The sequence below is a fragment of the Cavia porcellus genome, unplaced genomic scaffold, assembly GCF_034190915.1.
Source record: "Cavia porcellus strain 051 isolate PalLab524CR breed Dunkin Hartley unplaced genomic scaffold, mCavPor4.1 scaffold_22, whole genome shotgun sequence".
NCBI classification, from domain to species: domain Eukaryota; kingdom Metazoa; phylum Chordata; class Mammalia; order Rodentia; family Caviidae; genus Cavia; species Cavia porcellus.
Genome location: NW_026947505.1, coordinates 17,871,085 through 17,898,943, shown reverse-complemented (window position 1 = coordinate 17,898,943; position 27,859 = coordinate 17,871,085). Strand labels below are relative to the sequence as shown.

The 27,859-nt window shown below is 41.0% G+C and overlaps 1 protein-coding gene across 5 annotated transcripts in view; it reads left to right on the top strand.

Moving 5' to 3' along the window:
• The window catches only part of Lama2 (laminin subunit alpha 2), a 553,946-nt gene extending 548,059 nt beyond the window's left edge, over nt 1–5,887 (top strand). For all 5 annotated transcript variants that reach the window (XM_063232872.1, XM_063232874.1, XM_063232873.1 and 2 more), the window contains 3 exons: nt 1,029–1,159; nt 3,925–4,147; nt 5,518–5,887. In XM_063232872.1, the coding sequence (XP_063088942.1) occupies nt 1,029–1,159; nt 3,925–4,147; nt 5,518–5,675 (512 nt within the window). In that variant the 3' untranslated portion in view covers nt 5,676–5,887. The remainder of the gene's footprint in view (nt 1–1,028; nt 1,160–3,924; nt 4,148–5,517) is intronic.
• Nucleotides 5,888–27,859: the final 21,972 nt, after the last annotated feature.

Here is a 27,859-nt window from a genome sequence, read left to right as displayed (position 1 = left end):
CAGTCGTGGGGTCTTTCACTGGTCTCTCCATTCCAGGCCCTCAGCTGAACTGTCTCCCATCATTCCTCTCTTCTCCTTCTCTCTCTCTTTTATTTTGCATGACAATTCAGCTTCTTCTACCCTTTACTTTAAAAATCTGCTCTAAATCCACCTTTGCTCATCCAAACCCATCACGATTCTCAATAGAACAAAAAGGCTTTTCACATAACAGGTCCCATGCTTCATTGGAGGCATAGTAGTTACATGTGACATTTACTTTTCCCCTAAGAAATAGGAAACAAGAAGAATTCTTCCATGAGTTCCTTCCTAATACTCCATATAGTTCATGTGGTCTGGACTGATCTCAATAAGTCACTTCATAAAAGAAATATCTGAAATCCTTGCTAAAAAGTTAAATAAATCAGCGAATCAAACATGGAAAATTACAGAGAAAAGACTTAACTGGATGACCTAGAGAAGTCCATTTATGTCCCATGAACCTTCCCATCAAAATTTTATTTGCCATTTCTCTTTATTAATAAAATATTTCAAAACCTTTGAACCATTTCAGATCAATGAGATGCCATTTGGTGTGCCTTAATACAATTTTATGAATAATCATTGAACTGTTACACTTCATTTAACAAAGAATTTTAAAATCATCATACTGGCTTCGAGGTCCACTGAGTCAACCTCGGTGTGCATTCCTTCACTCATTCATTCCACAAACATCTGTACAACCTTCACCATGTGCTAGATCCTCTGATGAGTATAGGAATAAAATGCTGAGCAACACAAAGCCCCTACTCTTGCAGAATTTATAGTCTTGAAGAGAAACAGCAAAGAAAATCAGCAACTGCCGCCGTCATGTACATTACTGACACCAAGGTGGAAATGTGGGCCTTTCGGTATCTAGAAAGCACAGTTTTCACCAGAACTGGGCCCCATGAATTGAAATTTAAAACATTCGTTGTATCGTCCAGCATTAAGTCAATCACTGCCACACTCTAATCTATACTCAAAAAAAAAAATTTTTTTTCATGTAACAGTTGGTGGATTCAAAGTGGGATTGGACCTTCTCATTGAACTTGAGTTCCGGACCACCAGAACCACGGGGGTTCTCCTGGGGATCAGCAGTCAGAAAATGGACGGGCTGGGCATCGAGCTGGTGGATGAAAAGGTGAGTGTGGGCACACATGGTACTCTAACTTCTTCACGATAGTGTTTGCATAAGGAGAGAAACATATTTTGAAGTCTTGTTTTTGTTTTTTGGGGTTTTTTTTTTTTTTTGGTTCAGAACAAAAACCTAGATTGTTTGTTTCCATTCTTTTGGATTTTCTTAACTTGTGTGTATTTTCACTGAAATTATTCTGTGGACCAGCATAAACTTGAAATGTAGTAACTCCTACAGCGAGACACTTGTGTTAGTCCATAGTGAACTAAATTGTTTTAGAGTTGCAGCTGTTACTGCCTTGCTATAAGTACATAGCCCCCTATGAACACACAGTCTAGCAAGCTGCTCCTTCTGAGAAAAAAAAGGCAAAGATTCAGATCTGGTAAAATCAATCTGTTGATGCTAAGGGTGAGGCATCTCAGAAGTCAAGGTGGCGGCTCACACTTCCGCCCTCAATTGTTATTTAAAAGCATTGAAGCATTTTTTTTTTTTTTTTGGAAAGCAAATTTATAAAAGTTATTTGTTTAGAATGGATAATCTGGACCCAAATAATTCTTGGTGCCAGCCTTCTCAGGAACAGCGACCTGCAGTGGAATGACCTGTTTACGTGAACTTTGTACTATAGAGAGCAGAGCAGTTTCGGCAGCAGGTAGAGGCAGAGCAAAGGACTTCACACGTCTCCTCCCTGGCTACTAAACAGGATTTACCCTCCATTCCTGTTTCTATCCTTAGGGTGCTGTTGTCTCCCGAGAAGAAAAACTACTCAGTGACCTAAAATAGGCTTCGCTGGGTTCCTCTTTCTTTCAGTCTTCAAAATTCCACTTCTAGGCATATTCCCAGAACTGAAAATATCATACCACAGTGATATATGTGCACTCATGTTTATAGCAGCACAATTTGTAATAGCCAGATCTTGGAAACAACCAAGTGTCCATCAACTGAGGAATGGTTAAAAATGTTGTGGTATTTTTATACAATGGAGTATTACTCAGCTATAAAGAATGATCACATTGAGATATTTATAAATGGACACAACTTGAGATCATACTCATAAACGAAATAAATCAATCTCACATGTATAAATACCATAGAGTCTCCCTAGTGTAAGAAATGGTAAGAATACATAATAGTTTATGGTAATCATCCCCCATTACATTGCTTTGAAGCCTTATAATGTTTTCATTCATTAGTTGGAATGGTTTTATACTGGTTTGTTTGATTTTATTATCTGTGATAGTATGAACAGCTATTTTGAAGAAAACAAGACATTAGAATAGCTAGTGCTGATTTCATATCATCTTACTCTGAAGTCTTGCTATGCTTTTGTTCTTCTGTTTGCTTTGGTTCTATCATATTACATCTTATTGGATATTATTATGTGTGATAGTATAAACAAATTTTCTATGGAAAATGAGATAATATAGTAGCCATTGTTCACTCTCTGTTATTTGGTTCTGAAAGCCCTGTAATGCTTTCATTCTCTTGAACAGTTTTATACTATTTTATTATGTTCGATACTATCGTATATGAAGTCATGCTCAACTATTTCAAAGAAAGAGACACTATGGTAGTTACTGTTAATTATGGGTTGTCTTGTGGTAAAATGCTGTGTTGCTTGCATTGCTTCCATCTGATCTGCTTTGTTATGTCCTCTTTTGTCTTTAAAATTAAAAAAAATGTCCTCACAGGCAACATAGAACAATCATTCCAGGACCTATGGGGGCGGGGGGGGGTGAACAAATAAGCAGCATTTACCAGTTTCCACAAATTTTCAATGCACCTTTTCAAGTAAGCTTCACTTCTTCACCTGTTTATCACCATCCTTGTTACGAACACATCCCTCTACCCTGATTCCTCATCAAGCCTCTTGTGCATGCAAAATCCTGTTACGAACTCCACTCAGCATACTAAACTTGTCCCTAGTGTTTACATCACTTTGTGCAGAGATGACTAGAAGTGCAAATAAATGAGTGAAATGTTTATAAAATATACCTATTTACTTGCACTTGTAATCTTCATTAAAAACTATTTTTTAACGTTGTGAAATGCGTTGCCAAATTGACTAATGTTTTTAATATTTTGGCGTTTCTTTTCTTCATCAGCTTCAAAAGAACTCTGGTATCTCAAATTTCAGGAGCCTTTTCATATTACTAAAAACAGATTTTTCTCATTTACGGGAGAACTTCTAATCTGAGTTTTTCATTGTTAGGGATTTAACTGGTCTCTGGGTTGGGTCTTTGGCACTTTTGACATGAAACATGCCCAAAAAAGTAATTTATGTAACTCTCAATCTTGGTGTAAAATGGAATTGAGTAAGAAAAGAAATACAATTAAAACATCAAGATTTTAAATTTTAAAAGTTCCTTGGAGTTTATAACCCAAACTAATGAATCACTTTAAATAACATCTTTTCCAAAAGTTTTATAAGGTTCACTGAGAACGCTCACACACTACAAAAAAAAGTGGTTGGATTTTGCTGTGTATATTAGGTTCTTTTCTTTTTTTGCCTAACTTGAGATTTTTTTTGGAAAGAAGAATCAGCTTTATGTGTCTTGCATATTAATACAAACAGTGGCTAAAAATAAAGGACATAATTTGTGACTCTCAGTGATTAGATTTAAATTTTAATTTGTGTCAAGTTTTCCTTTAAAAAAATTTAATATGCTTTAGTTATAGTCACTTCAAATGATTGCAGCTGATTTTTAATATGTGAACCATCATGAAACTCTACTAATGCCACCTCTGTAATTGTGCCCTTTCCTGCCATCTAGCTTATGTTTCACGTGGACAATGGCGCCGGTCGTTTCACTGCTGTCTACGACGCTGGAGTCCCGGGGTACTTGTGTGATGGACAATGGCATAAAGTCACTGCCAACAAGATCAAACACCGCCTGGAGCTCACGGTCGATGGGAACCAGGTGGAGGCCCAGAGCCCCAATCCCGCATCTACATCAGCGGATACCAATGACCCTGTGTTTGTTGGGGGCTTCCCAGGTAAGCGTTGGCCTCTCCAGCATGAAGCTCATGGCTGATTATGTTTGTGATTTCAAAGCATTTATCTTTATAGAAGCATGTTTGAGGATGTGTGCTTACACGGACTTGCTTCCTAATTTCAGAATCTCCTCTCGTAAATAACATTTTGCCTAACGTTTCCCAGTCTGTGAAATCAGTAAACTACTTATACAAACCACATGGGGCTCAGCTTTTCGTGCTAGCCTGCAAGGCCTTATCCTCGGGAAGGAGAAGGCTAGAGGAAATGAATGTGGCTTATATAAGACACGAGGCATTAAACAGCAATCGAGGCCAGAGCTGGTGTTCATTCTGATTTTTTAAAATGAATATACCAAAGGGATCATAAAGCATTGTGGAACTTTATTTCCTCCAGTTCTAATTTCCTCCTTAGGTTAGTAAAGACTTTATATTGCCAAAGAACTCAAGCAATAAATCTATATTCACAATCCTCTCACACATATGTGTAGCACACAATCCAGTGAGTTACCCCTCTGAAGTGCACATAAACAAGAATGACCAATCGTAGACATAACAAGCCTGGTGCTTCTTACCAAGTGTTGTAGTACACAGATGATGGAACTGGTCTCTCCACATTTTGGCAGGAGGAACTTGCGTCTCTGTTTATGTAGAATTGTGCTGCTTAACAGAACAAATACAATATAGAGTGCCCAGCAGTGGTAGACAGAGCAATAGATACAGAAGTAATGAGGGCAGAGGAGAGAGCCTGTTTCCAAAGTTGCTTCTGAGTTTTAAAGTCTTCCTACTTCAACCAAAATAAATCTCTTGATAATGCGAAAGAGACAGCATACTTAGCCATTCAAGATGAGTGGAATGGGAGTCTGATTAGCACCTCCTGGCTTTCTGACAGAGGGCTCTCCTTCATCAAAGCTAGGAAGTTGTGTGTGTGCGAGCGTCCAACCGATTTAACATTTTGGGATTTATTTGTTCACTGTGAAAAAGTGATAAAGCCACTTTCAAAAACCCAAATCCTAATTCAACAGCCAAAGCATGTGATCAGTAGCTTTGTTGCACTGCATAACTTAACCATTTTAAATCCGTTCACTCCAAATTACTTGTATGATCTTAAAGTTCATCATTCATGAAGTTTCCACTATTAATAGTTACTATTAAAAATTTGATGTTTTACTACAACTCTATTAGCAAAGCTGAAAAAAAAGTCACTAATTTTATATACTACAGTGTTCCAGTTCACTCTCGAGCTAACAGCTGGCTGTGAAACACACTCTTAACATTTCAAATCCAGGAGCTCCGGAGGGCTGAGGTGTAGCTCAGTGGTAGAGCACTTCCTTGGCATGCAGGAGGCCCTGAGTCCTTTCGCTTTGTCTTTTCAGATGACCTCAAGCAGTTTGGCCTGACCACCAACGTTAGATTCCGAGGCTGCATCCGAGCCCTGAGACTCACCAAAGGCACCGGCAAACCCCTGGAGATTAACTTTGCCAAGGCCCTGGAACTGATGGGTGTTCAACCTGTATCATGCCCAGCCAACTAATCGAACTAAATTTAATCCCAGAAGGGTTCATGAAAACAAGTGTATCAGGTAGAACAAATATCCTTTGCTTATGTATATTAAGAAAACTAATTGTGCACATAAGTAGAATGCTTTCTGTACTCAGGTAGTGCTGATTCAGATCCCAGATGACTTCTAATTCAGCTTCTCTCTCCAGTTTATGAATATTAAAGCAATTATTTCATTCTAAACAATTGCTTGCTTTGTGTGATTTCAAGAATTAACAAATTATAAGTTATCAAATTTACAGTGTACCATGGAGTCATCTCAAGGAAAAGAGCTCAGCTATAAAGTGAAGGTAACTGTTTTTAAACTTACCTCTACTAACACGTTTATCATTCTCTTCCATGAATGTTGGCCTTGGCTTTCTGTCCAAGCCACTGAAAACAAGAGGATTTGGCATATGTGACTGAGAGGAAATCACCCTCTGTTTGTAAAAGCATTAGCAAATCATTTCTTTGATCCAAGTTCATTATTTGAGAGTTTAACTGTCCGTATGAGTGAATACCATTTTATGCTGAAGGTAGATAATGTAGCTCAGATGCAGAACAGAGAGCTGAATTGCTTGATTTTCTTGTTTGATAACGATTTATAGGCTTTGGGAAGATACTAGAACCAAGCTGCAGAATAACAATTAAGCACACATTTACACTACAGTATCAGGCTTTAGGCTCTTGAATAATGAATTACACAATCTGTGCACACATGGAGAGGAATCTTGCTGAAATGTCTTTTTTTATTTAATCGGTACCGGGAATCGAACTCACAACCTCGCGCTTGCAAGGCAGGTGCTTATGCCACTGAGCTAAATCCCCAGCCCTAAAATGTCTTCTTATTTACCAGGACCCAGTCTACCAGAAACTTCAAAGGCGTACTTCACCATGCCTTCCTGAGCTCTAAGTTGGCCTGCCAAATTTATATCCTAAAATTTCATCTGTTTTTTGTTATTTCAGTCATCTCCAAAGTAGTTTATGGCCTAGATCTTATTCATCAGTTTAAGAATGAAACGTGTCATTTGCCATCTTTAGAAGAAATGATCATAGTCTGGTACTTCAGAACATTTCAAAGAGCAGTCGGCTTCCCTCACTGTGGAGATTTTCTCGAGAGGGGAATCCTCTTCCCCTCAGTGACCTCCACTGGGGCAGGAAGGTGGGCATCCCCACCTGGGGTTCAGCGACTGTGCTCTTAGTGTTTCAGCCTTGGTCAACGGCTCAGCAGAGTTCATCCGCACAGTTCCATCCTAGAGCCCGCAATTCTTATCACTGGCTCAGATTTTCAGACGATTGTTGAGAATTGTTTTTTAAAGAACAAAATCTTGTTCCTGGTGCAGCAATTCTAATTTGGAATGGCTATAGCCTGGATATGAGGCTTGTTGAACCTTCCCAAGAAATTCTAATATCCTTTCAAGGAGGAGAATTGCTATCTTATTTATTTTCATTTTATTTATTTATTTTTAATTTTTATTATTTTTAATTTTATTTATTTTTAATATTTTTAATTTTTTATTTTACTTTTTATTCTTTTTAGAGAATTGCTATTTTAAAGAGAAAGATCATCCACTAGGTAAAAAGTTTTTATAGTCATCTGTGAATCCTACCGTTAGCTTTTTCTTGGCCATTTCCACTCATAAAAAAGATACTGAATCTAGTGAGTCTTTTAATCAACTGTTTGACCAACTGTTTGAAAACCAATATGTTTTCCAAGTGAAATCATTACTTCTTCAATGAACACTGACATGAGTTTAAGTATTTACTGTAGGTAGGTATAGAGTGGGGTAAGGAAGATTGCAGTGCTAGGTGTCTTAAATTAAAATGCTATTGCCTTTTTTTCTTGAATCCTGCACAGAAAAGTATATAAATGGGAAAGCAAAGGTACCTAATGGGTGTGTGTATCATAGACAATGCCTGCTGACATCAGTTTGTGGATAAACACCTTGGAATGGATGGTTGGAAGCAGCCTTTGAGACCAATAAATTCAGTGATTCTCAACTCCAGCCATATTTGTATGCTTAAAAACAACCTCTAAACCTGAGTGTCACCCTAGACCCACTAACGTATAATCTCTTAAAATTACTGACACTGGTGTTTTCTAAAGATCTCAATGTGTGACTAAGTCTGAAAACTCTGGGTTCCCTTCACCTCTGTAAATTAGAAAATAAAACGGGAAGGAACTGGGAGAGATTTGATAAAGCAAGCAAGTTCCGCCTAAGTTTTCTAGTGTGGTTCCAAGAAAGGATCCAGGGAGACCTGGCTGAGTCAGGTTGGGGTTAAATCCAGCATGGACAACAGCATCCTCCACAATACCTGAAGGGCAGCAGGAAGAAAGCTTGTCTAAACTTTAAAATCAGAAATAAGGACATTTGACAAAAAGCAAGTTTCTTTGGCGTGTTTTAAATTAATTTCCTACTTCTAACATCAAATTAATTTTATCCCAAAACAAGGTAAAATGTTTCCTTCCCGTAAGCTTTATCTACTCAATGATTTCCTCACCTCCCATCCCCCACAGCAATCATAAAGGATGTAGAAGTCTTTTCCTTTATTTTCCAAACACCCACTCCTACCAGGTTATCAGCCTTCTTCTTTAAAAAGTGCTCGGCACTTGGGAAGGAAAACATTTGGGAGGGAACTTTTATTAAAGTTACCATGGTGAACACCACTGACAAAGAAAAATAAAAGAGTACAGATTTCAGCACCAAAATCACCACAACACTGACAGGCACTGAAAGCTTCAATTAGCAGTTTTTAAAATATCATAACTATTTCCTCCTACTTAGAGCTTGGCTATTATCACCAACTGCAAAGCCCTTCGAGATCTTCTGCTTAACAAAGTAAAGACTACTTTGACAAATCAAAGCTCTCTTGATTTTATGTGCTTTACTGACTGAATTATCCTATATATAAAATTGAAAAATATGATTAACGTAAAAATAAAACACCATAGTCACTTTTTCAAAGTACAGAATAGAATCTTCCTTACTATTATAGGCAGCTAAGTTACATAGAATTAACAATACAGTCCAAAAGGGACTGGACTCCTAAACAAGTTAGGGGAAGAATAAAGACAACAGAATAGTGGCTGGAGCCGACCTACGTGCTCCCTAAGAGATCAACAGTACTTTGAGATTATATTGTATTGGTATCACTTAGATCAGTGTATTAGTCAGGGTTTTAGTAGAGAAAATAGATATAACATGAGATACACAGATATGAAAGAAGCGACAAGATTGGCTTACGATGGTCAGCCACAGAGTCCGATGAGGAAGCTTGCAGAGGGTGTCTGCATGCTAGAGGCCAAAACATTCAATCCAAGGTCTGGAGTTCACCTTAGTGTCTCCTTCAAGTCCACACCAGCAGGCTGATGGGTCTGAGACAGAAGGCTGAAGGCTCTACAATGGAAGGCTAAGAGTCTGCACCAGAAAGCCGAAGAGTCTACACTGGAAGCCAGGAGAAGACGTCTAAACCAAAGATGAAGACTGGAGCTTCTCCCAAGAATGGAATGCATTCATCTTCGCTTCTTCCTTTTTATACCTCCAGGTGATGAGCCACCCTAGAGTGGGTCTTCTACACTCTAGGGTGTAGAGTTGCTAAAACCATTTAGTTAAGCTTCTGAATGTCTCAAGTTGACACAGTCAGTCAACAACTACAATCCACCCCTTGTCAACTTGGCAGCCAGACACATTTCTTTAAACTAATTCCAGATACACAGACATGCATAGAATTGCACCTAACATGTTATAACTATCCTTCATACAAATGGAAATGCACTAATTCCCTGCCAGAATATACAATGCAACTTTTTTTGGTTGATGCTTACTCTTATCAGTTTATAACTTTAATATTATAACACAAATTTAACAATTCCCGAAAACCAGCATTTAGTCTAATTATGTTACATTAAAACCATATTTGGGGAGAAATAGTAATCATAATCCTCTTTTGTGTAACTGATCATGGGGTCATAGCTGGTATTTAGAACTTCCTTCTTCTACTACCCATTCTGTATTCCCTTGGCCTTCAGCAAGCACCTCAGCACATCTCAGTTCTTTCACTGGTGGAGTGACATATAACTTCATTCCTGAAGATTCTGGACCACTTGTCACTCTGTCTGGATTAGGTTGCTGTAATTTTCCATTAACCTTAATGACAAGGCATGGTAGTACTAAAAGGTGACCTAAGGGATCTCCTGCACTTCACATATATTCTTCCTTTCCGCCATTGTGGAGTAGTAGTCCAACTTCCCCTTGGTAGTCTGGGTCAATCACCCCTGACAACACTGTGACTCCCTTTTTAGCTTGTTTCTTCAGAGGCTTGAGGAGACCAAAATGACCAGGGGTTTGTCTTAGCTTCCAGTTCATGGTACCATTGTTGTGCTTCCTGGTATAAGCCTTCCCCCTCTGGAACCAAAACTTCTAGGCCAGCAGAACATAAAGTCATGGGGACAGGAAGGAAAAATTTTGCTAGTGGGTCACTAGGGGTAATGGTGAGTAGTACCATTCCTACTTCCACCCCTTGATTCCTGGACCCATGAATCCTGGCTATGGGAGACACAGGGCCATATAATGGATGTTGGTTCAAATCATATACAGTGTTCTGAAGTACCTTACCCTGGCCTTGCAAACTGTTGCCACCTAGCTGGCATTGTAGCTGTGTCTTCAAAAGGCCATTCTACCTTTCTATCAATCCAGCTGCTTCTGGATGGTGAGAAACATGGTAGGACCAGTGAATTCATGAGCATGAGTCCCCTGTCTCACTTCTTTAGCTGTAAAATGTGTCCCTTGGTCAGAGGCAATGCTATGTGGAATTCCATGATGGTGGATAAGGCATTCTGTGAGTGCACGGATGGTAGTCTTAGAAGCATTACGTTCAGCAAAGGCAAAGCCATATCCAGAATATGTATCTATGCCAGTGAGGACAAAGCACAGCCCCTTCCATAATGGAAGTGGTACAATATAATCAACCTGCCACCAAGTTGCAGGTTGATCACCCCTGGGAATGCTGCCATCTCGGGGACTCAGTGTTGGCCTTTGCTGCTGGCACACTGGGCATTTAGCAGTGGCTGTAGCCAGATAAGCCTTGGTAAGTGGGAGCCCATGTTGCTGAGCCCATGGATAGCCTCCATCCCTGCCATTATGACCCCTTTGTTCATGGGCCAATTGGGCAATGACTGGGGTGGCTGAAAAAGGCAGTGGACCACTGTCCAGAGAACGAGTCATCTTATCCACTTGCTTAGTAAAGTTCTCTTCTGCTGATGTTACCTTCTGGTGAGCATTTACATAGGAAACAAATATTTTTACATTCTTTGCCCATATAGAGAGGTCTATCCAACACATCTCTTCCCCAGATATCTTTGTCATCATTTTCCAATTATGTTCCTTCCAAGTTCCTGACCATCCAGCTAGACCAAATGGTCTCATGAATCACTATACAGTCTCACATCTGGCCATCTTCCAGGCAAAATGTACTACCAAGTGCACTGCTCGAAGTTCTGCCCACTGTGATGATTTCCCTTCACCACTGTTTTTTAAGGGTATCCCAGAAAGGGGCTATAATGCTGCACCTGTCCACTTGTGGGTGATGCCTACGTAACATGCAGAGCCATTGGGAAACCAGGCCCCAGTCTTCTCGTCCTCTGACAGCTGATCATATGGTGCCCACAAGGCTATAGGTGCATGCTGGGAAACTGAAGGCAACATAGCAGGTATAGGAGCCATAGGTATCTGGCCAACTTCCTCATATAATTTACTTGTACCTCTGGACCTACTCTAGCTCAATCATGAATTTGCCACTTCTATTTGATGATAGACTGTTACTGTGATTGTCCAACTTTATGACTTGGTGGGTCAGATAATACCCAGGCCATGATAGGCAACTCAGGTCGCATGGTGACCTGGTGTCCCATAGTTAAACATTCAGTTTTCAGTAGCACCCAGTAGCAAGCCAACAGCTGTTCGCAAAGATAGAGTAGTTGTCTGCAGATGATGGCAGAGCCTTACGCCAAAATCCTAAAGGCCTCCACTGTAATTCACCAATGGGGGCCTGCCAGAGTCTCCAAACAGCATCTGTGTTTGTTACTTACACTATTTTACCAGGCAAAGGCAACTCTAGTGGCTTCCATCTGGCCTTCCCAACAATAACAGCCCTCACACTACAGGTGAGGAACCAATGTGAGGATTCTGCCAGGTACTGAGAACATCAATCCCAATCATACATTCTGGAATAGGGGAAATGACTACAGGGTGAATCCGAGGACCTACTGGACCCACTGTGAGTTGGACATTTGCTAAAACTCCATTGATCACCTGGCCTCCACAGGCCCCTACTCTTACTGATGTCTTGGATCCCCTGGAATCAGTGTTAGTTCAGAACCAGTGTCCAGTAGTCCCCGAAATGTCTGATCATTCCCCTTCCCCCAGTGGACAGTTACTTGGGCAAAAGGCCTCAGATCCCTCTGGGGAAGGATGGGAGAAAGATTCACAGTGTAAATTTTTGGCGTATCAGAATCCTTCTCCACGGGGACCTGGCCTCCCCATCATTTGAGAGGTTCTGGGTCTGTAAACTGGCTCAAATCTGGGAACTGGTTGAGGGTCCATAATTTCCTGTTACCACAATTTGATGTAAGGTTCTGTTCATTTGCCCATAAATTTTTTCGATTATATGAATCTAGTAAAAATTTTGTAGGCTTCCTGTCTATTTCACTTCTAGGAGAACCATGGCTAATCAGCCAACACCAGAGGTCTGCACGTGTCAGATTATTCTGATCATTGTTCCGCCTCTGCTGCCCATTATGGTAAGTACGTGGACCTGCTTTTGGCGGTTAAGTACTGCCACTTGACCTCTACCACTGTGGGACCAAATCAAGCCCATTTTCCTTAAATGTCCTAATTGAGTAATCACAGTCCCCCCTGTAAGGTCTGGCATGCAAAGAAGAACAATAACAGCGCCTTTCAGGGGTGCTGGTGCTTCCTTCACAAATCTGTTTCTCAAGGTGCTGGTGTGCTTTCTGGATCATCCCAATGTGGAGGATTAGCTTTAACTTGACAGATCCACTCCAGCATTCCCATTTCCCTGAGCCTCTGAATCCCCTCATTAATAGTAAACGATGGAATGTCAGGCATCTCTAACTCATTCCCAGTGGGCCATCTTTTGACCCATACTTCAGCCAACCATCCAAATAAACTATTAACACCTCTCTTTACTCCACGAGTTATGACATTAAATTCAGAATCCCTACTTTAGGGGCCCATGTCAACAAATTCAGCCTGATCCAGGTGTATGTTTTTACCTCCATTATCCCACACTCATAAAATCCAGTCCCATGCTTGCTCATTAGGCCTCTGCCTATAAGAGTTGGAAAACTCAAGAAGCTCTTTGGGAGTATAGTGGACCTCTTCATGGGTCACACTATGTATCTGACCTTTAGCAGCTGTTTGTGATTTGAGCCTGGTTATGGGCCCTGGAGGGTGTTGAGGGTGGGTCCTGAGGAACATCAGCATAATCCTGTTTAGTCAACACGGGATTAGCTTCCTGAAGTGTACTAGGAGACTCCAATACAGCCCAGGGTAGAGGTGGTGATGCCTCTGCCACTTTGGGTGGGGAAATCTCTCCCTCTAGCAAAATAACTTCATTAGCATCCAGAAATTCAGTATCTTCAATTTCCTCAGGATCCTCCCCTACACCTCCATCCCAATTCATGGGATCCCATTCTTTTCTGATCTTTGCTTCAGATGAGGCTGAGCATTAAATTTATGTTGTAGTTCAGCCAATTCGAATTATGAGGGACCATGTTTGGGTTTCTGCAATCTCAGCCTTGTGGCTAAAAGAGAGGAGATTTTCACTCATGATATGCTGAGAAACTTTTAACTTTCTTGGTTGTTTCTGGAGATGGGATTTTTCCTTCATTAGTTTGTCAAAAGAGGCTAAGACCAACCATCCAGCATCATTATATTGTCTACTCTGCCAAAGATATTCAAGATTGTTTTGTACAGAGTCACTAAATTTCTGACATCTCACATCATAATCAGATGGATCTATGAGGCATTTTAGTTTAAACAGTTCATGCCAAGAATTATCAGTATACTCCACAGAAGTAGAAGGGGAGAGCGTGGTATCTTCAGGCCTCACCAAAATGCAGAGCCAACTCCAGGAACTTCTAATGCCATTAAAGAAGGCCATTATTACAATTCTGTTTCTCTAGGACCACTCTCGGTACCAAATTTGTATTAGTCAGGGTTTTAGTAGAGAAAATAGATATAATACAAGATATACAAATGTATAAGAAATGACAAGATTGGCTTACGACGGTCAGACACAGAGTCCGATGAGGAAGTGTGTGGAGGGTGCCTGCACTCTGGAGGCTGAGGGATTCAGTCCAAGGTGTGGAGTTCACCCTAGTGTCTACTGTAAGTTTGCACCAGCAGGCTGAAGGGTCTGCGACAGAAGGCCGAAGGCTCTATGATATAAGACTGAAGAGTCTGTGCAGGAAAGCTGAAGAGTCTACACTGGAAGCCAGGAGAGGACACCCAAACCAAAGGGGAAGACTGGAGCTCCTCCAAAGAATGGAATTCACTGATCCTTTCTCCTTCCTCTTTATATGGTCTAGGTGATGAGTCACCCTAGGGTGGGTCTTCCACACCCCAGGGTGTAGAGTTGATAAACACATTTAGTTAAGCTTCTGAATGTCTCAAGTTGACACAATCAATCAACTACTATATCCAGTAAGACCAAATAGGCATCGGTAGCCCAAGTGTGTGATCAGAACATCAGGACCCATTCTTTCCCAAGAATGTTTCTGTTTTAGAAGTCACAGACAGATGTAACACTATACCCTTGTTACATGACTGGCTTCCCTATTGGATCACTATCAGCTAAGTGGCTATACTTGTGATGCTATAAGTTGATTGCAGTTCAACTCACATTGTATCCTCACTGTGACTTGAATGTATAAATTACCCCTGACAAATAGCCCCTCTGTGGCCACCCACTTTGAGAACTCTTTCCTGTCTCTCAGGAGCTATCTCTCAATAAACCTTTCCTACTCTGAACCTCCATTGTCCTTTGAAGCTCATCCTAAGATTTGGGGGGAACATGAACTCAGCACATTTGACATCTAGCAAGTCCAGAGTTACAGTTCTCCTACATTGTGACTGGGCTTCCAGAGAATATGACTGATCACCATTGCCAACTTCTTATCTCATTTTTGAATTTCTTTTTAGTCTTTTGTAGAGAGAGGTGCAGACATAAGCACTTCATTCTCTGTTTGACAGAAGGAAAGAGCACTTGGGGGAGAGGACTGCCCAGTCTGGGTGCTAAAGCCCAGCCTTACTCTGGACTGTGGCTGTGCCAGCTGGTGGCATAGATTCATTCCTTAGCATTTGTGTGAGTTTCCTGAGTGAACATGGCACTTGTGATGGGGGATATTATGAGATGAGCACATCCCCAGAAACTCGTATGTTGAAGTCTTAATCTCCAGGACCTCAGAAATGGCTGTATTTGGAGCTAGGACTTTCAGAGGAAATGACAACAAAATGAGGTCACATGGCTGGGTCCTTCTCCAATAGGAACTATGTCCTTACAAGAAAAGGCCGCAGAAGAAACCTTGACCTTGGACTTCCAGCATCCAGGATAAAAAGAAAACAAATTTCTAATGTTGACATCACTTGGTTTATGGTGTTTTGTTATAGCAGTCCTATAAAAATTAAATTGTTTCTAAACAAAAATAGATACACAAATATTTTTTAAATGTTTTAAGCTTAAAGCATCAATGCATTTCAGGTTCTCTGGACAGGGTCATGTAGATCAGAGAAATCAACTCATTTGAAAGTGACTGTTTTCACACAGGAAATAATCAGAAAAAGGCTGAGAATTTAAAAATGGTAAAAGAATGCTCACAATATATTTTAATCAAGGCTGTTCCTGTCAACGTTATTGAGATATTAGAAATAATTAGGTGGAATTATTAGTCAAAGAAATCGTGTTCCACACAGGAACACCACTTCCTGAACTCCGGCAGAGAATGAATTGACTTGAGAGTTGGCTTGTACACAAATTTAAGTCCTGCTCTGTCTCCCTGTAACTCCACCCATCCATAGGAAGACTCCTGGGAGCTGGGAGAGTGCGGAACAGGATAAGTTAAACACGGAGCTATTTGAAGGCAGCTTGGAGCTTCTGATGGATTACCTATGGAGACCAAGACAATGAGGTCCCCCTAACTCCTGCTCATTTTTGAGGATACAAAAGCCATCACAGGAGCCTGGGGACTAAAGAGTGCAAACTTTTATGAAACAGAAAGCTCAGGATTTAGCTCTAGACGTGTTGAATATAAACTGTCCATTAGGTGTTTAAGTGTGTTGCATTGCAGGCAGTGGGAATTTGGGAGGGAGATCTGAGCTAAGCATGCAAGTATAAAAGTCATCATAATCTTGTTCCCATAACTACTGCCACCCTCAGTAAGATTGCTGATGGCTCTAACAGACTCCTGGGTATTAAAGGCAGAGTTGTCAAAAACTTACTCAGAACCTGAAGATAGGCACCAGAAATTTCTGGGTGTTCTTTCAGGGTAGCACAAAGCTTGATTCAGTATTGACCAGGCTATTTTACAACTCTAGGAGCAAAGGTTAATGTGTAGATTTTAGTGTAGGAGAGAGGTAAATAAGTCCTGTCTGGTGGAACAGAAAACCCCCAAAGGTAACACATTTTGTTAAAACTGATAGGATTATTTCCAAAAGATGAAAAATATTTCCAAAAGATGAGAAGTATAAAACAAAAAGCGGCCTTTATTCTGAGAACACGGAGAGAGATGCCCAGCACCCCCCACTGCTAGCGTCTGGTGATCTCTCCGGTGGACACATGGCGTGGCGGGTATGTAAGTAGCCTCGGTTTGAGGTGGAACCTAAGGGGGCATCAGGGATGCACGGGTAGCCCATTGGTCCTAGATTTGGCACCATAGGTAAATTCCCAGGGGCGGGGAAGATGGCGTCACAGGTAAATTCCTAGGGGTGGGGGAGATAGGGGTTTCCTGCTTCTGGTTGAGGCTTTCCTAGCTACAGTGTCCTGTCTGGGCCAAAACCCTTTCATATCCTGTCTTATGATTATTATTATGAAAAGGGGCAAAGATTTCTCTCTTTAACTACTTCCTGCTGGCAGAGGGCGCTGTACTGGAGCCTAGGGGAGTTGACAGGATGAAGGTTGCTGCCCAGGTAGACACTGGTGTCAGGTGTTTTAGCCAGGACAACTTCACTGGTAAATGCACATATGTTAGGCTGGAAAAACAAAGAGACAAGATGTTATGAGATATGGCACTGTCATATTTAAGGACCCAGGTGAGACAGAAGGAAAGGTGCCTTTGATTTAGACATGTCATTATATCAGGACCATGTTGAGGTAGAAACATTTGCACGGTAAGGCAGAATTCTGAAAAATAAATGTGGGGCTAGGAAGAGTGAAATTATAAGAGGTGCTTATTCCCCCATCTGAAAGCATAAAGTTAAAAGGGTAGGTGGGTAAGGCTTGTCTCTGGTATGCATGACATTGGAGTCTGTAAGAAATACTGTTAAGAGTCCTGCTGTAAAAATGATGATTAATAGAACATAAGAAATTAGGAACCAAAGTGGATAACAAAACATGACTTAGCCTGTTAACTGTGGCTGCGAGGCCTTTGTGAGACAGAAACTGGTGGGCAACAGAAGATGAGATGACCACTCAGAATGATCAGATTTAGGGCTGGAAAGGGCACCTCTTAGCCTGAGTGATGTGAAACCAGAATGGCAGTCTAGCAACTTTGATTTAGGCATGGGTTGCTGTAACCTGGTTGTATCAGCAGTTTACCTGGTTGTGGGAAAGGCTTTTATGTATCCTGAAAAAGTATAAACAAAGTGAGAAGACAAAAATGTATCTGTCAGTCTTGACTAGGGTTACCTGAGAAATTGGTGAATAAGAAAGGAAGGGGGTGGTCTTATATCACTGAGGAGAGGTTTACTAGCGATAACAAGTGGAAGCTGTTGAGGCCTCAGTGTGTCTAAGTTAGCCTGTATATTTAGGACTGGGACCTGTATGAAATAGGCCCTGTTTGTAAATGGCATAGATTGACCATCAATACCCCGTCATAGAGATTGAGCACTTAATATAGCAGCCTGAAAACTCAGGAAGAACTCTGTATATATGGCCTCTATGTCCACAAATATAGAGAATTGTCTTACCTGAGAGTTTTAGTGGAACTTGGACTCTGAGACGGACACCCACAAAGGGGGCTGCTGGCCCTGAGCCTCCTCAGTCTTCAGCAGCAATTTTTGTCAGCGATGAATCTGGCAGTGTCAACATTTCCTGTGAGAGCTAGAAGTTAGGCTGACTTACTTACTCTCTGGTGGCTAGGACAGTCCAGCAGCTTTACCTGTCTCAGAACTCTGAGCGTCACAAGTGTTATCATTATCTCTGTTGTTGAAAACATAAAAAACATATTAAGATCTCTATAAGGTTTGAAGGTCAAGTTTTGCCTTTTTGTTTGGGATTTGGACTTCAGTAGAATTAAGTAAGAATGCAGAGGTTTAATATTGGCATTTTAGATTAGAGAGCAGGCTTTAGCTGGATGGCATATCGCTTTTTTATAGGGTGCCACGTGGAATTAACAAAAAAAGGCTTTAGTCTGTCTAAAAAGGCTTTAATGGAAACATTTTGCAGTAAAGGTTTACCAATCTAATGAATAAATCTATGAAAAGTGATCTAATACTGTCAAATTTTGAACACATTTACTTTTCTTAAACCTGTTATTTGCAATAGTATGAACCAAGACAAATAAAATTTTGTTTTTAGACAATATTAAAACTTTTAACAAAATCCTTGTCTTTGAACAGAGCTAGTGGTTTCCAGCAAAAAGGAATTTATAACCTTAGTTGTTAAATGGGAGATTGGTGAAGGCTTTGATTGATAAACAAAGCTGGTAAAATTATCAGGTGGCCAATAACCTTGATTAAATGGTTTGAGAATTGTAATAAAAAAAATAGCATCTCTTGAGCGGAGCTGAATTGTAAAAAAAGCACGTCTGAGCAGAGCCGCTGAGCTGCTGCTTTCCAGCGCACCAGCAGAGCATGCCCAACATGGGGGTGGGACGAGTGTCCAGACATAGCGGGGGCGGCCTGGGACTGCCCCCAGAAACGTGGTCGATGGTGAGTGCAGGCAGCTGGCGACAAGGACGTCTTGGAAGAGGAAAAAGCATGGAATTAATCCAGGATGTTATCTGGTTTGTGAATCAGCTGGGGACTCAACTGGGTGTGTCCCAGGAGTCAATCACCTGCTGATCAAATGACGGCACCAAATGACAGGATTATTTCCAAAAGATGAAAAATATTTCCAAAAGATGAGAAGTATAAAACAAAAAGCAGCCTTTATTCTGAGAACATGGAGAGAGATGATCGTCACCCCCCACTGCTGGCCTCTGGTGATCTCTCCGGCAATCTCTCTGGCAGACACGTGGCTGGGGGATATGTAAGTAGCCTCAGTTTGGGGTGGAACCTAAGGGAGCATCAGGGATACATGGGTAGCCCATTGGTCCTAGGTTTGGCGCCATAGGTAAATTCCCAGGGGCAGAGAAGATGGCGTCACAGGTAAATTTCTAGGGACTTCTGATTGAGGCTTTCCTGGCTACAGTGTCCTATCTGTGCCAAAACCCTTTCAAAAACTAAAGCCTTGATGTTACATTTTTTCGTGAAATTGAACATGTCCATATGTAAAGCTTCTCAAATGTTTAGGCCAATTTCAATGTAATATTGTTCCCCTTATTAGTCAATGAGTTGATATACGAATGGATTACATTCACCTGAGAGCTATACATGTGTAAACTTTGAAAACTAGACTTTCACAGGGCACCAAGTAAAAAGGGACAATCTGCTAAATTTATCTGGCTAATTAATTCAAAACTAATCACGAGTTCATACAATTTTTTAAATTTATGGTTGAATATTCTCAACTCCCTAAACCTATGTTTCTACACCTGTATTTCTTCTGAAGTAAACATTCTTTAGAAAATTACTTCAATGCAAAAAGGAAAGAAAACTATTCTAATGTTAGGGGAAATCTTAAGAAAAGAATTACGGCTTTTTATTTCATTTGGTGGCAATTTCTCTTCCGTGCTGGATCAGTTACAGCTTTTACACGCGCACACACACAGAGAGACAGAGACAGAGACAGAGACAGAGACAGAGACAGAGACAGAGAGAACTGGACTGTTTAGCCAGAAATAGATTATTTGTAGTCAAATGCACTTTACATAAATGTGGTCCTTATGCACAGTGACAAGCACATGAAGACAATTTTTAATTGTTTTGTTACCTCTGAATTACATAAGACAAAACAATGATTTGCAGTTAAAAAATTAAAGAAGCATACTACTTAAGATCATTTAATAGAATTCACAGTCTAATATTTTATTGTTTGCAATATCTTACACATAACAGAATTAAAGTTGCCGAGTGTTAAAAGTCACAAATGAAATATCTGAGCAGCTTTCCCCATGTATGGAGAGCAGATCTTGAACTGACTGGTTTCAAACACAACACTGTGTGCTGCACTCGTGGAATCCCCCCTTGGAGTTGAATGGGCACTTTGGGGAGTGGGATGCTCAGCCCTGAAACAGAAACCTTAGCGAGCAAGAGGAGCCAGACATGTGAAGACACAGTTTACAGAGAAAAGCACAGTTCTGAGGGTGAGCTCTGAGTGAAATCATCAAACAGAGGCTTCAAAGTGTCGGTGCAATGTGTACCATGTTCTATTTCGCATTGGCAATTCAATACAGTATTTTCCAGGGTTAGAACCATCGAGGATGTATTTACATAAACAGAGATGGTTGATAAGTCTTCCAAAGTGTGTAGCACAGGCTGGCCCACGTCTCCCTATACAAACAAATGCACAGAGCAGGGAAGGAAGAGGAGAGAGCAGAGAGAAAAATTTCAGACTTATGCACTTTAAAAGTGATATATTAATTTTAAAATGTAAGTAAAATATTTATGGACAAATTTATATTGTTCGCTCTTAATATACCAAATGTATATTAGTATTACCATTGAAATTTTAGCAGTGGACTATGGAATCAAAAATGAACCAACATGATCTGATGTTTTCAAGTCTGATTTATGATGCACTTCTCAAAGATAACATACTGTTGTTATAATTAATTTAATCCCAGTGCATGAAAAGTAAACTGGACATAATTTTCTGTTTGCTCATAAATTGTTTAATGTATTAGAGGTAATCAGAGTGCATCCCATGAAATATTTTCTCAGGTGAATATAAATCTTGAATCTGATGAGGCAAATGTGGGGAAGGTATTCATAATGGTCAAAACCATAAAGATGTCTAGCCTTTCAGGTGGGTAGCAGGGTGCTTGAATGATAACCCTGTTTACCTGGTTTTCATTAGTTGGCAAATGTTCTTCTTTGACGTGCTTCAGCGGTCTGAACTGTGCAGTACTAAAGGGAAATACTGAATAATTATTTTATTCTGTACTATGCCTTTTTAAATGGAGATATAAGTATTAGTCATTTTGCCTTAAAACAAGAACTCGACCACAAGAAAATGTGAAAACATATGAGTGTGTGATCATGAGTGAAAAAGTATAGCTTCAGTAACAATTTTCAAATTGTACTGTTAAAACATATCAGTCAGTTGAAAATTGAATTATAGGATTTAATAGAACAATTATAAAATAAACTAGCATGGGAAGGAATAGAATAGAATAATAACACTAAAGTGCAATGTCCAGAGTGAGGATTGCTTCACAAAATTTATTTTATGTGTGTGTGCATTTAGATATAAAGTATATGTAAAATGTACTCATTTCTGCAAAGTATGAATCAGAGGTAACAATATGGGAAAATAAAAATGAGGCAAAAGAAAGGGACCAATAAGGGAATTCATTCATTTTTCCTTATTATTAGAATAGAGATAACATAGAGTAATAATTTATCACTGGAAAACAAATTGTTTACACTTACATACTAACCCAAGTAAGATGGTGTGTCTGTATAGTTTATACCACGGAGCTCAATTCCTTTGCATTAAAAAGTGGGACTGAGTAATGGCTCCCCAGTTGTGATTGCCCTGACCAAGCACACACTAAGGGCATCAATTGTGTCCAGAAGGTCATCTCCAAAAACTACAGAAAAAATCTGATGATGAGAAAAAAGAGGACAGTGCTCTTGGAGTAATCATGGAGCAGGAATACAAAAGAAACCGAAGGCATCTGGACACGGCACAATAGTATTCCGAGTTCTCTTTTGTGAATTAAAACATGGCCAAAACCTCATTTTCTGGGGCTGGGGATTTAGCTCAGCAGCATGAGCACCTGCCTGGAAGCAGGCGGTCGTGAGTTCGATCCCTGGTACCGATAAAAATGAAAAAGACAAAAAAAAAAAAAAAAAACACCTCATTTTCTAGCAGTCTGAAGGATGGGACCCCATAAAAGAAAAAGAGGGGGCACAGATAAAAGACAAGGTATGATTTGTGCAACATTAAATATAAAAGATTGCTCAGGGTGATTTCTAAAAATCACAATGAGATTTTACCAAATGTTTAAGCAACATTTGTAATAACTTATCCATAATCACATTTTGGAGAACACAAAGCATGTGGGATTTTTACAGTCTTTTCTAAGATAAAAGACACATTAGTTGGCATTTATTGAACTGTAGGTGACACCTCTCCCAAATCTCTTGCCCTCATTCTTGGATGCAGTCTCTATATTTCCTGCAGAGACACATCCCTCCACCTACCCTAACTGCAGAAATAGGTACTGATAATCAACAAGTGTATCCCATCCCATCTTCCTGCCTCCGATGCCCGGACGCCTGATGATAAGGAGTCCAATCAGGACCGACGAGTCATCGGTCAGCACTCTCCTTTCCAGAGCGAATGCTTAGCGCACAGAACAGCAGGGTTGTTGCTTCTGAAAGGGAAGAGCCCTGGTTTGCCAAGGACCTCAGGATGAGATCTGAGGGTGGAGATAACTCTGCAAAGGCCCAGGGAAGAAGCATCTTTCTCAATCAACCTCCTCAGGAGCCTCTCCTAACTCTGGCCTTCTCCCTCATGGGCTCTGGCAGGGTTCTTTTGTCCTTAAGGCCGGTGTTACCAGTTTCTTCTCACTTGCCCCAAGTCCTAACTGAGCAACATTGAACTATGTTCCAGCCTCCTAGTTAGTCCTCATGGCATCTCTCAGGGCAGCAGCCCCATTTCAGATAGAGAAACAATTACAAATGTCTTGCTCAATGTCACCATACCAGGAGCCACCGGATCCCTGAATTTTTGGGGGGCTGGGGATTTAGCTCAGCGGTATAAGCGCCTGCCTTGCAAGCAGGCAGTCGTGGGTTCGATCCCTAGTAGCAATAAAAACGAAAAAGACAAAAAAAAAAAAAAAAAAAAAAGTTCTCATGAGATTCAATACTCTTTGAAAGTACAGCCCTAAATGCTTTCGACTTTAAATTCTCTTTATCAACAGACCCTGAAGGGTGAAGGCAGTGACTGAGCCCAGCAGTTCTCACTGAGAAGGGAGGTAAATGGATCATAGTGACCTGTCTGTCCACAATTTAGGATTTATCTAAAACTAAAATGTACCAGCACTGTTGGGAGAAATGCCTAATCTTATCCTCCATTCTTTAGTTTCTAAGTGGAATTTTCAAACCAGCCAAAGCCATACAGGAGTTTTCTGTTTTCAGAATATCAGAACTTTTCATGGAACCCAAAAGATAGAAGAGAACCCCAAGCTCGTAACAACTGCAATAAACAACTGAAAAACCGCCAGGTTCTTCCCCCAACTCTGCTCCCCACTGCCTTGCTGCTTCCCCCTCCCCTCCCCTCCCCTCCCCTCCCCTCCCCTCCCCACCCCTCTCCCTCGCCCTCCCCCCCATGAAATCCCCTGCTTTGGCTGATGTAAACAATGTCTTATGGTGCTGATTGTTTTTCAAAGGGGCAGGGAGGTTTCATGGAGAAGGAGCAGCTGCTCTCCATCCAAATTTCAAATCCCTAGGAGGAAAGCATGATTGGCTGGGCAGGAATCAAGTGTGGAGCCCTTGTGATGCAATCAGCATCGCCACTGGAAGGACCAGGTAAAACAAATGGAACCGCATGGCTCACTCCGCACAGCTGAAAGATGGAGGCGACCCCAGAGAGCAGAGGATTGGCTCTGCAGAAACCTGAGGTGTTCAACTGCAGCGGGGCAGCAAGATGAAACAAGGACCAAGTGACAGATTCATGAGCCTCCAAGAGGAGGGAAGGTGATCTGGGGAACCCTCAAGAGAGGCTTCGAGTTCCTGGTGGACTTGAACTTCCTTGCGAGCAGTTTGAAGACGTGGGCAGGTTAGTCACACAGGAGAACCGGAAGCCTGGACTCCCATACAAAGCGATCTGATGAGAACATCACTTTGATATAAAATATGCAACAACAGACGCAGATTTTTAAAATAATGAATGGCATGTTGAGGTAGGACTGTTTTGATAGCACCAAAAAGAGGTGATAAGAATTATGTGGGGTCTCTTTTGCCAAAAAGGCAGAAGATAAATGAATTTCTCAACCAAGTGCTAGTCCTGAAATGAAAGCTTTACCCCACCACAACTAAAAAATATTTAGATATTGATTAAATGATAATGAGTTTTTAAAAAATAATCTTCTCTCCCTGTTTCCAAACAAACTCATCTGCCTGATAAATCAATCTAAATTGCTCCACAGTGCAAAAGCTTAATGTCTGCTCAGAGTGTTTTATCTGTGTGCTTACTGCAGTCCACACAAAATATGAGCCAAAACATCTCATCTTCTTAATGGAAGGTGTATACTGATTAAATTTAATGTGTTTCTGAATGACTAAGAAGGTTAACTTTTCTTCATGGCAGTGAGATATGAAAATTTTTAAAAATCTCTCAAGTGAATCATAAGCCCAGTGACCTTTCTCATTGTCTTCAAGTGCTTTTTAAGGATGTTCAAGTGGAATGGGGTGGTTGAATCCATGAGCAACCCTACCCACCTAGACTACGTTTCTACTGGATTGGAATGAAATTCTAAAACTAAAAAAGGTGTAAGACTTGTATAAAAGCTTTCAGGCTCTCAAGATCAGCTAATGATTCTCAGAAGTGATTTCAATTAACTGATAATTGAGAAAATGTCTCCCCTATGCTTTTGTCTTACCACCTTCTCCCTTTTTCTCTGCCTTTCTACTATGCACATCTCATTTTTTAAAAAATGAAAGCAATAATCTTGATAAGTTCTATATGGTGGTACATTTGGTGATTAGAAGCAAGACAAAGACATCTCATCCTCCAGCGAGCAAATGTGTTTGATCCCAGTTATGTGTGGGCCGCATTCACTAGGTGCAGGACACAAAATGTGGAACGATCTGGAAAAATCTTCTCCCTGACAGGTGAGTAGAGGAAAGCAGTAAATAAACCAAAGCCTTGTAGTAAGTACTAGAAAGGAAGCCAGGGATTCAACTGGGAGCAGGAAAAGCCAGTATTCGAGTGAGTGCTCAGTGGATGCTGTTCTGGGCAGGTGATCCTTGTGCTGATCCCTAAAGGAGAAGGACCCAGTTATGTAGACATGACAAGCATGTGTGGGAAAGGCTGGTGATTTCTGTGAGAAGGGGCCCAAGCAGGCCTGGAGTGTGCAGACGAGACAGGACAGGGCAGGCGTCTTCTCAGAATGGGAATCAGATCGCTGTGGTGAAGGTGGTAACCCAGTGAAAGGGTGCTATGAGGTTAGTTAGTTAAAGCCCCATCGTGCAACACTCAATGCGAGGGGCTTGCTAATCAGTTTCAGGAGCCCTTAGAGGTTGACAAAGGGCTTCCTACCACAGGCTGACTCCATGTCTCTTGCTCCTTACTCTCCGGAAACAGTTTTGGCGAGATGTAGGAATAGAAGCAAGGGGACTTTGCAGCAATTCTGGTAAAAGGATAATAGTGGTCTGAATTAGAGCATTTATAAAAGTATGAAAAAGGGAATACCTTAAACAGTACTTGGCAGGCGGTGGGTTTAAGATAGATTTGGCTATGGGGGTAGTGCCCAAGGTAACTGAGAAGTAGATTTCAAAGATGATGTGCAGATTTCTGGCTTGAGTGACCAGATAGACGATGATCTCATTAGTAGTCTAGGAGAAAGTGAAAAGATACATGAAATTAACAACTAGGATGTTTGGACAAACAGGAAATTCAAGCTTGATTTATTGTTGTCTCACATGACCAAGGAGTGTGTGAGGCATTACAGGCATGGTGCTGGATCTGGGGATTGTGAGTCACTTTGTGGCCTTTTCAGCTCCATCTTGTTCCAAATGATCTGTCCTCAACTACACTGACTGGGACAGTTCAGTGCTCAGCTCTCAATGCATCTCCTTCCCAGGACCAAAGGAGGACTTTTAGAAGGAAGCCCCTATTCAAGTCTGATGAGTAGACGTAACCACACAACCAACTATGTGCAAGAAGAAAAAGACCTCCGTATTTTCTTGTGTCAACTGGGATATTTTCCCTGAAGCCAGAGGAAGAATCCTAGCCAAACTAGGTCGGGAAGAGGCAAATTCATAAAAGCAGAACTTACCTGAAGGTATTGAAAATGTGTACTTGTTTAAATGGGGACATGTACAGCAGCTTTGTTTATAATTGTCAAGAAATTGGAAGCAACCAAGTTATCCTTCAGTAGGAAAACAGATTAAAGTATATTGCATCCACACAGCAGAATTTTTGGTGACAAGCAGTGCTGTTGAAAGGCAAGGTGGGACTCTTAGGAGCTCACTGCTAAGGAAAAGCAGCAGTAGGCCCGAAAGTGAGACATTTTAGAAAAAGCAAATTTAAGGAGATAACTGAAGGGATCAGTGGTTTCCTGTAGGTCAAGATAGAAGAGGGGAAGAGAAGGAGAAGTGCAGATGTTCGTTATAAAATGGTGACAGTGGGTATATGACACTGCAGACTGCTCACTGTCCACTCTACAGTACAGACAGGACTGTCATGGAAACCACACACCACATTTAACAGCGATTAGCATTTGTTCATCCAGTTTTTAAAACCTTTAAAATCATTTATTACCACACTAATGAAAGTGAGTAGAGGAAATTGGGTGTAGGTGAAAGCAGTATTTAAGAACTTTCTGTACTTTCTGCTCAATTTATCTGAAAACATACAATTGTTATAAAGAGAAAAGTCTATTAAAAATCGGGATTCTGTCAGCAAGGACCACAGGACAAACAGAATTGAATAGTTGGCTGATATTGGCCTGTGACAGTTTCTTTTCAAATGCGATGAATCTGTTCTATGAAGCATCACAGGAGTGTGCCAGGCAGCTTCCTGGATGTGCAAATCTGTGCAAATTCAGAAAACCGGGCAAGTGATGCAGTTTAGAAGCAAGGTCCCAGGGATCCATGGACATTACTAAGATGTCCTAATGAAAGTGAGGAGAAAAAGATTGCACCAGGGAGCCCTCTACCCACCACACTTAGGGGTTAGATTCCAAAACGGGGACACTACAGTAAAGGACAATGAAAGGGAGATGATGGTGCGATTTTACAAAAATGTGACTTTGACAAGGGAAATTTTAATACCTTCACCTTCCCCCCAAAACTGGGAACGGGTGAGATGACCTGTTAATTCATTTGAACCTTTCTGGAATGTATGCATCAATCAAATCTTCCCACTGTACTCCATAAAATCACTGAACTATTTTTTGTCAGTTAAATAAAGTTCATAAGGAACCATTTTTGTTTTTGTTTTAAAAGAGACCAGTGAGGGGCATGTTTTGAGAATTACAAAGTGGTTTTTAAAGATAAAAGCAGAAGACTGCCTCTGGAAGACAACGTGAAGACCCAAATGAGGGCTGGCTTGTAGCAAAGCCAGTGATGTAGTGATTTGAGCGGGAGTGGAGGACAGTTAGAGAGACCCCGGGTAGACGACAAAGCATCCCCTACAGCCCAATCGAGGGTGTCAGTGCAGTGCTTTGCAAACGAGTTTGTCTCTCTCTCTCCAAATGAATAAAATGGAGGAAGAACATTCAATCACTTGTGCGCACCCATGCCCGAGGGTTCTGGTACAGCGTGTGGCCATGAAGAAGCTCGCAGTGCTCTGTAGAAGACGGTGCTTCGCAGGGTTATGCAGCTCTAGCATCAGAGAGAGCACAAACTCAGGAACTGACATCTACATTCTTGCCTAGGCATTAGT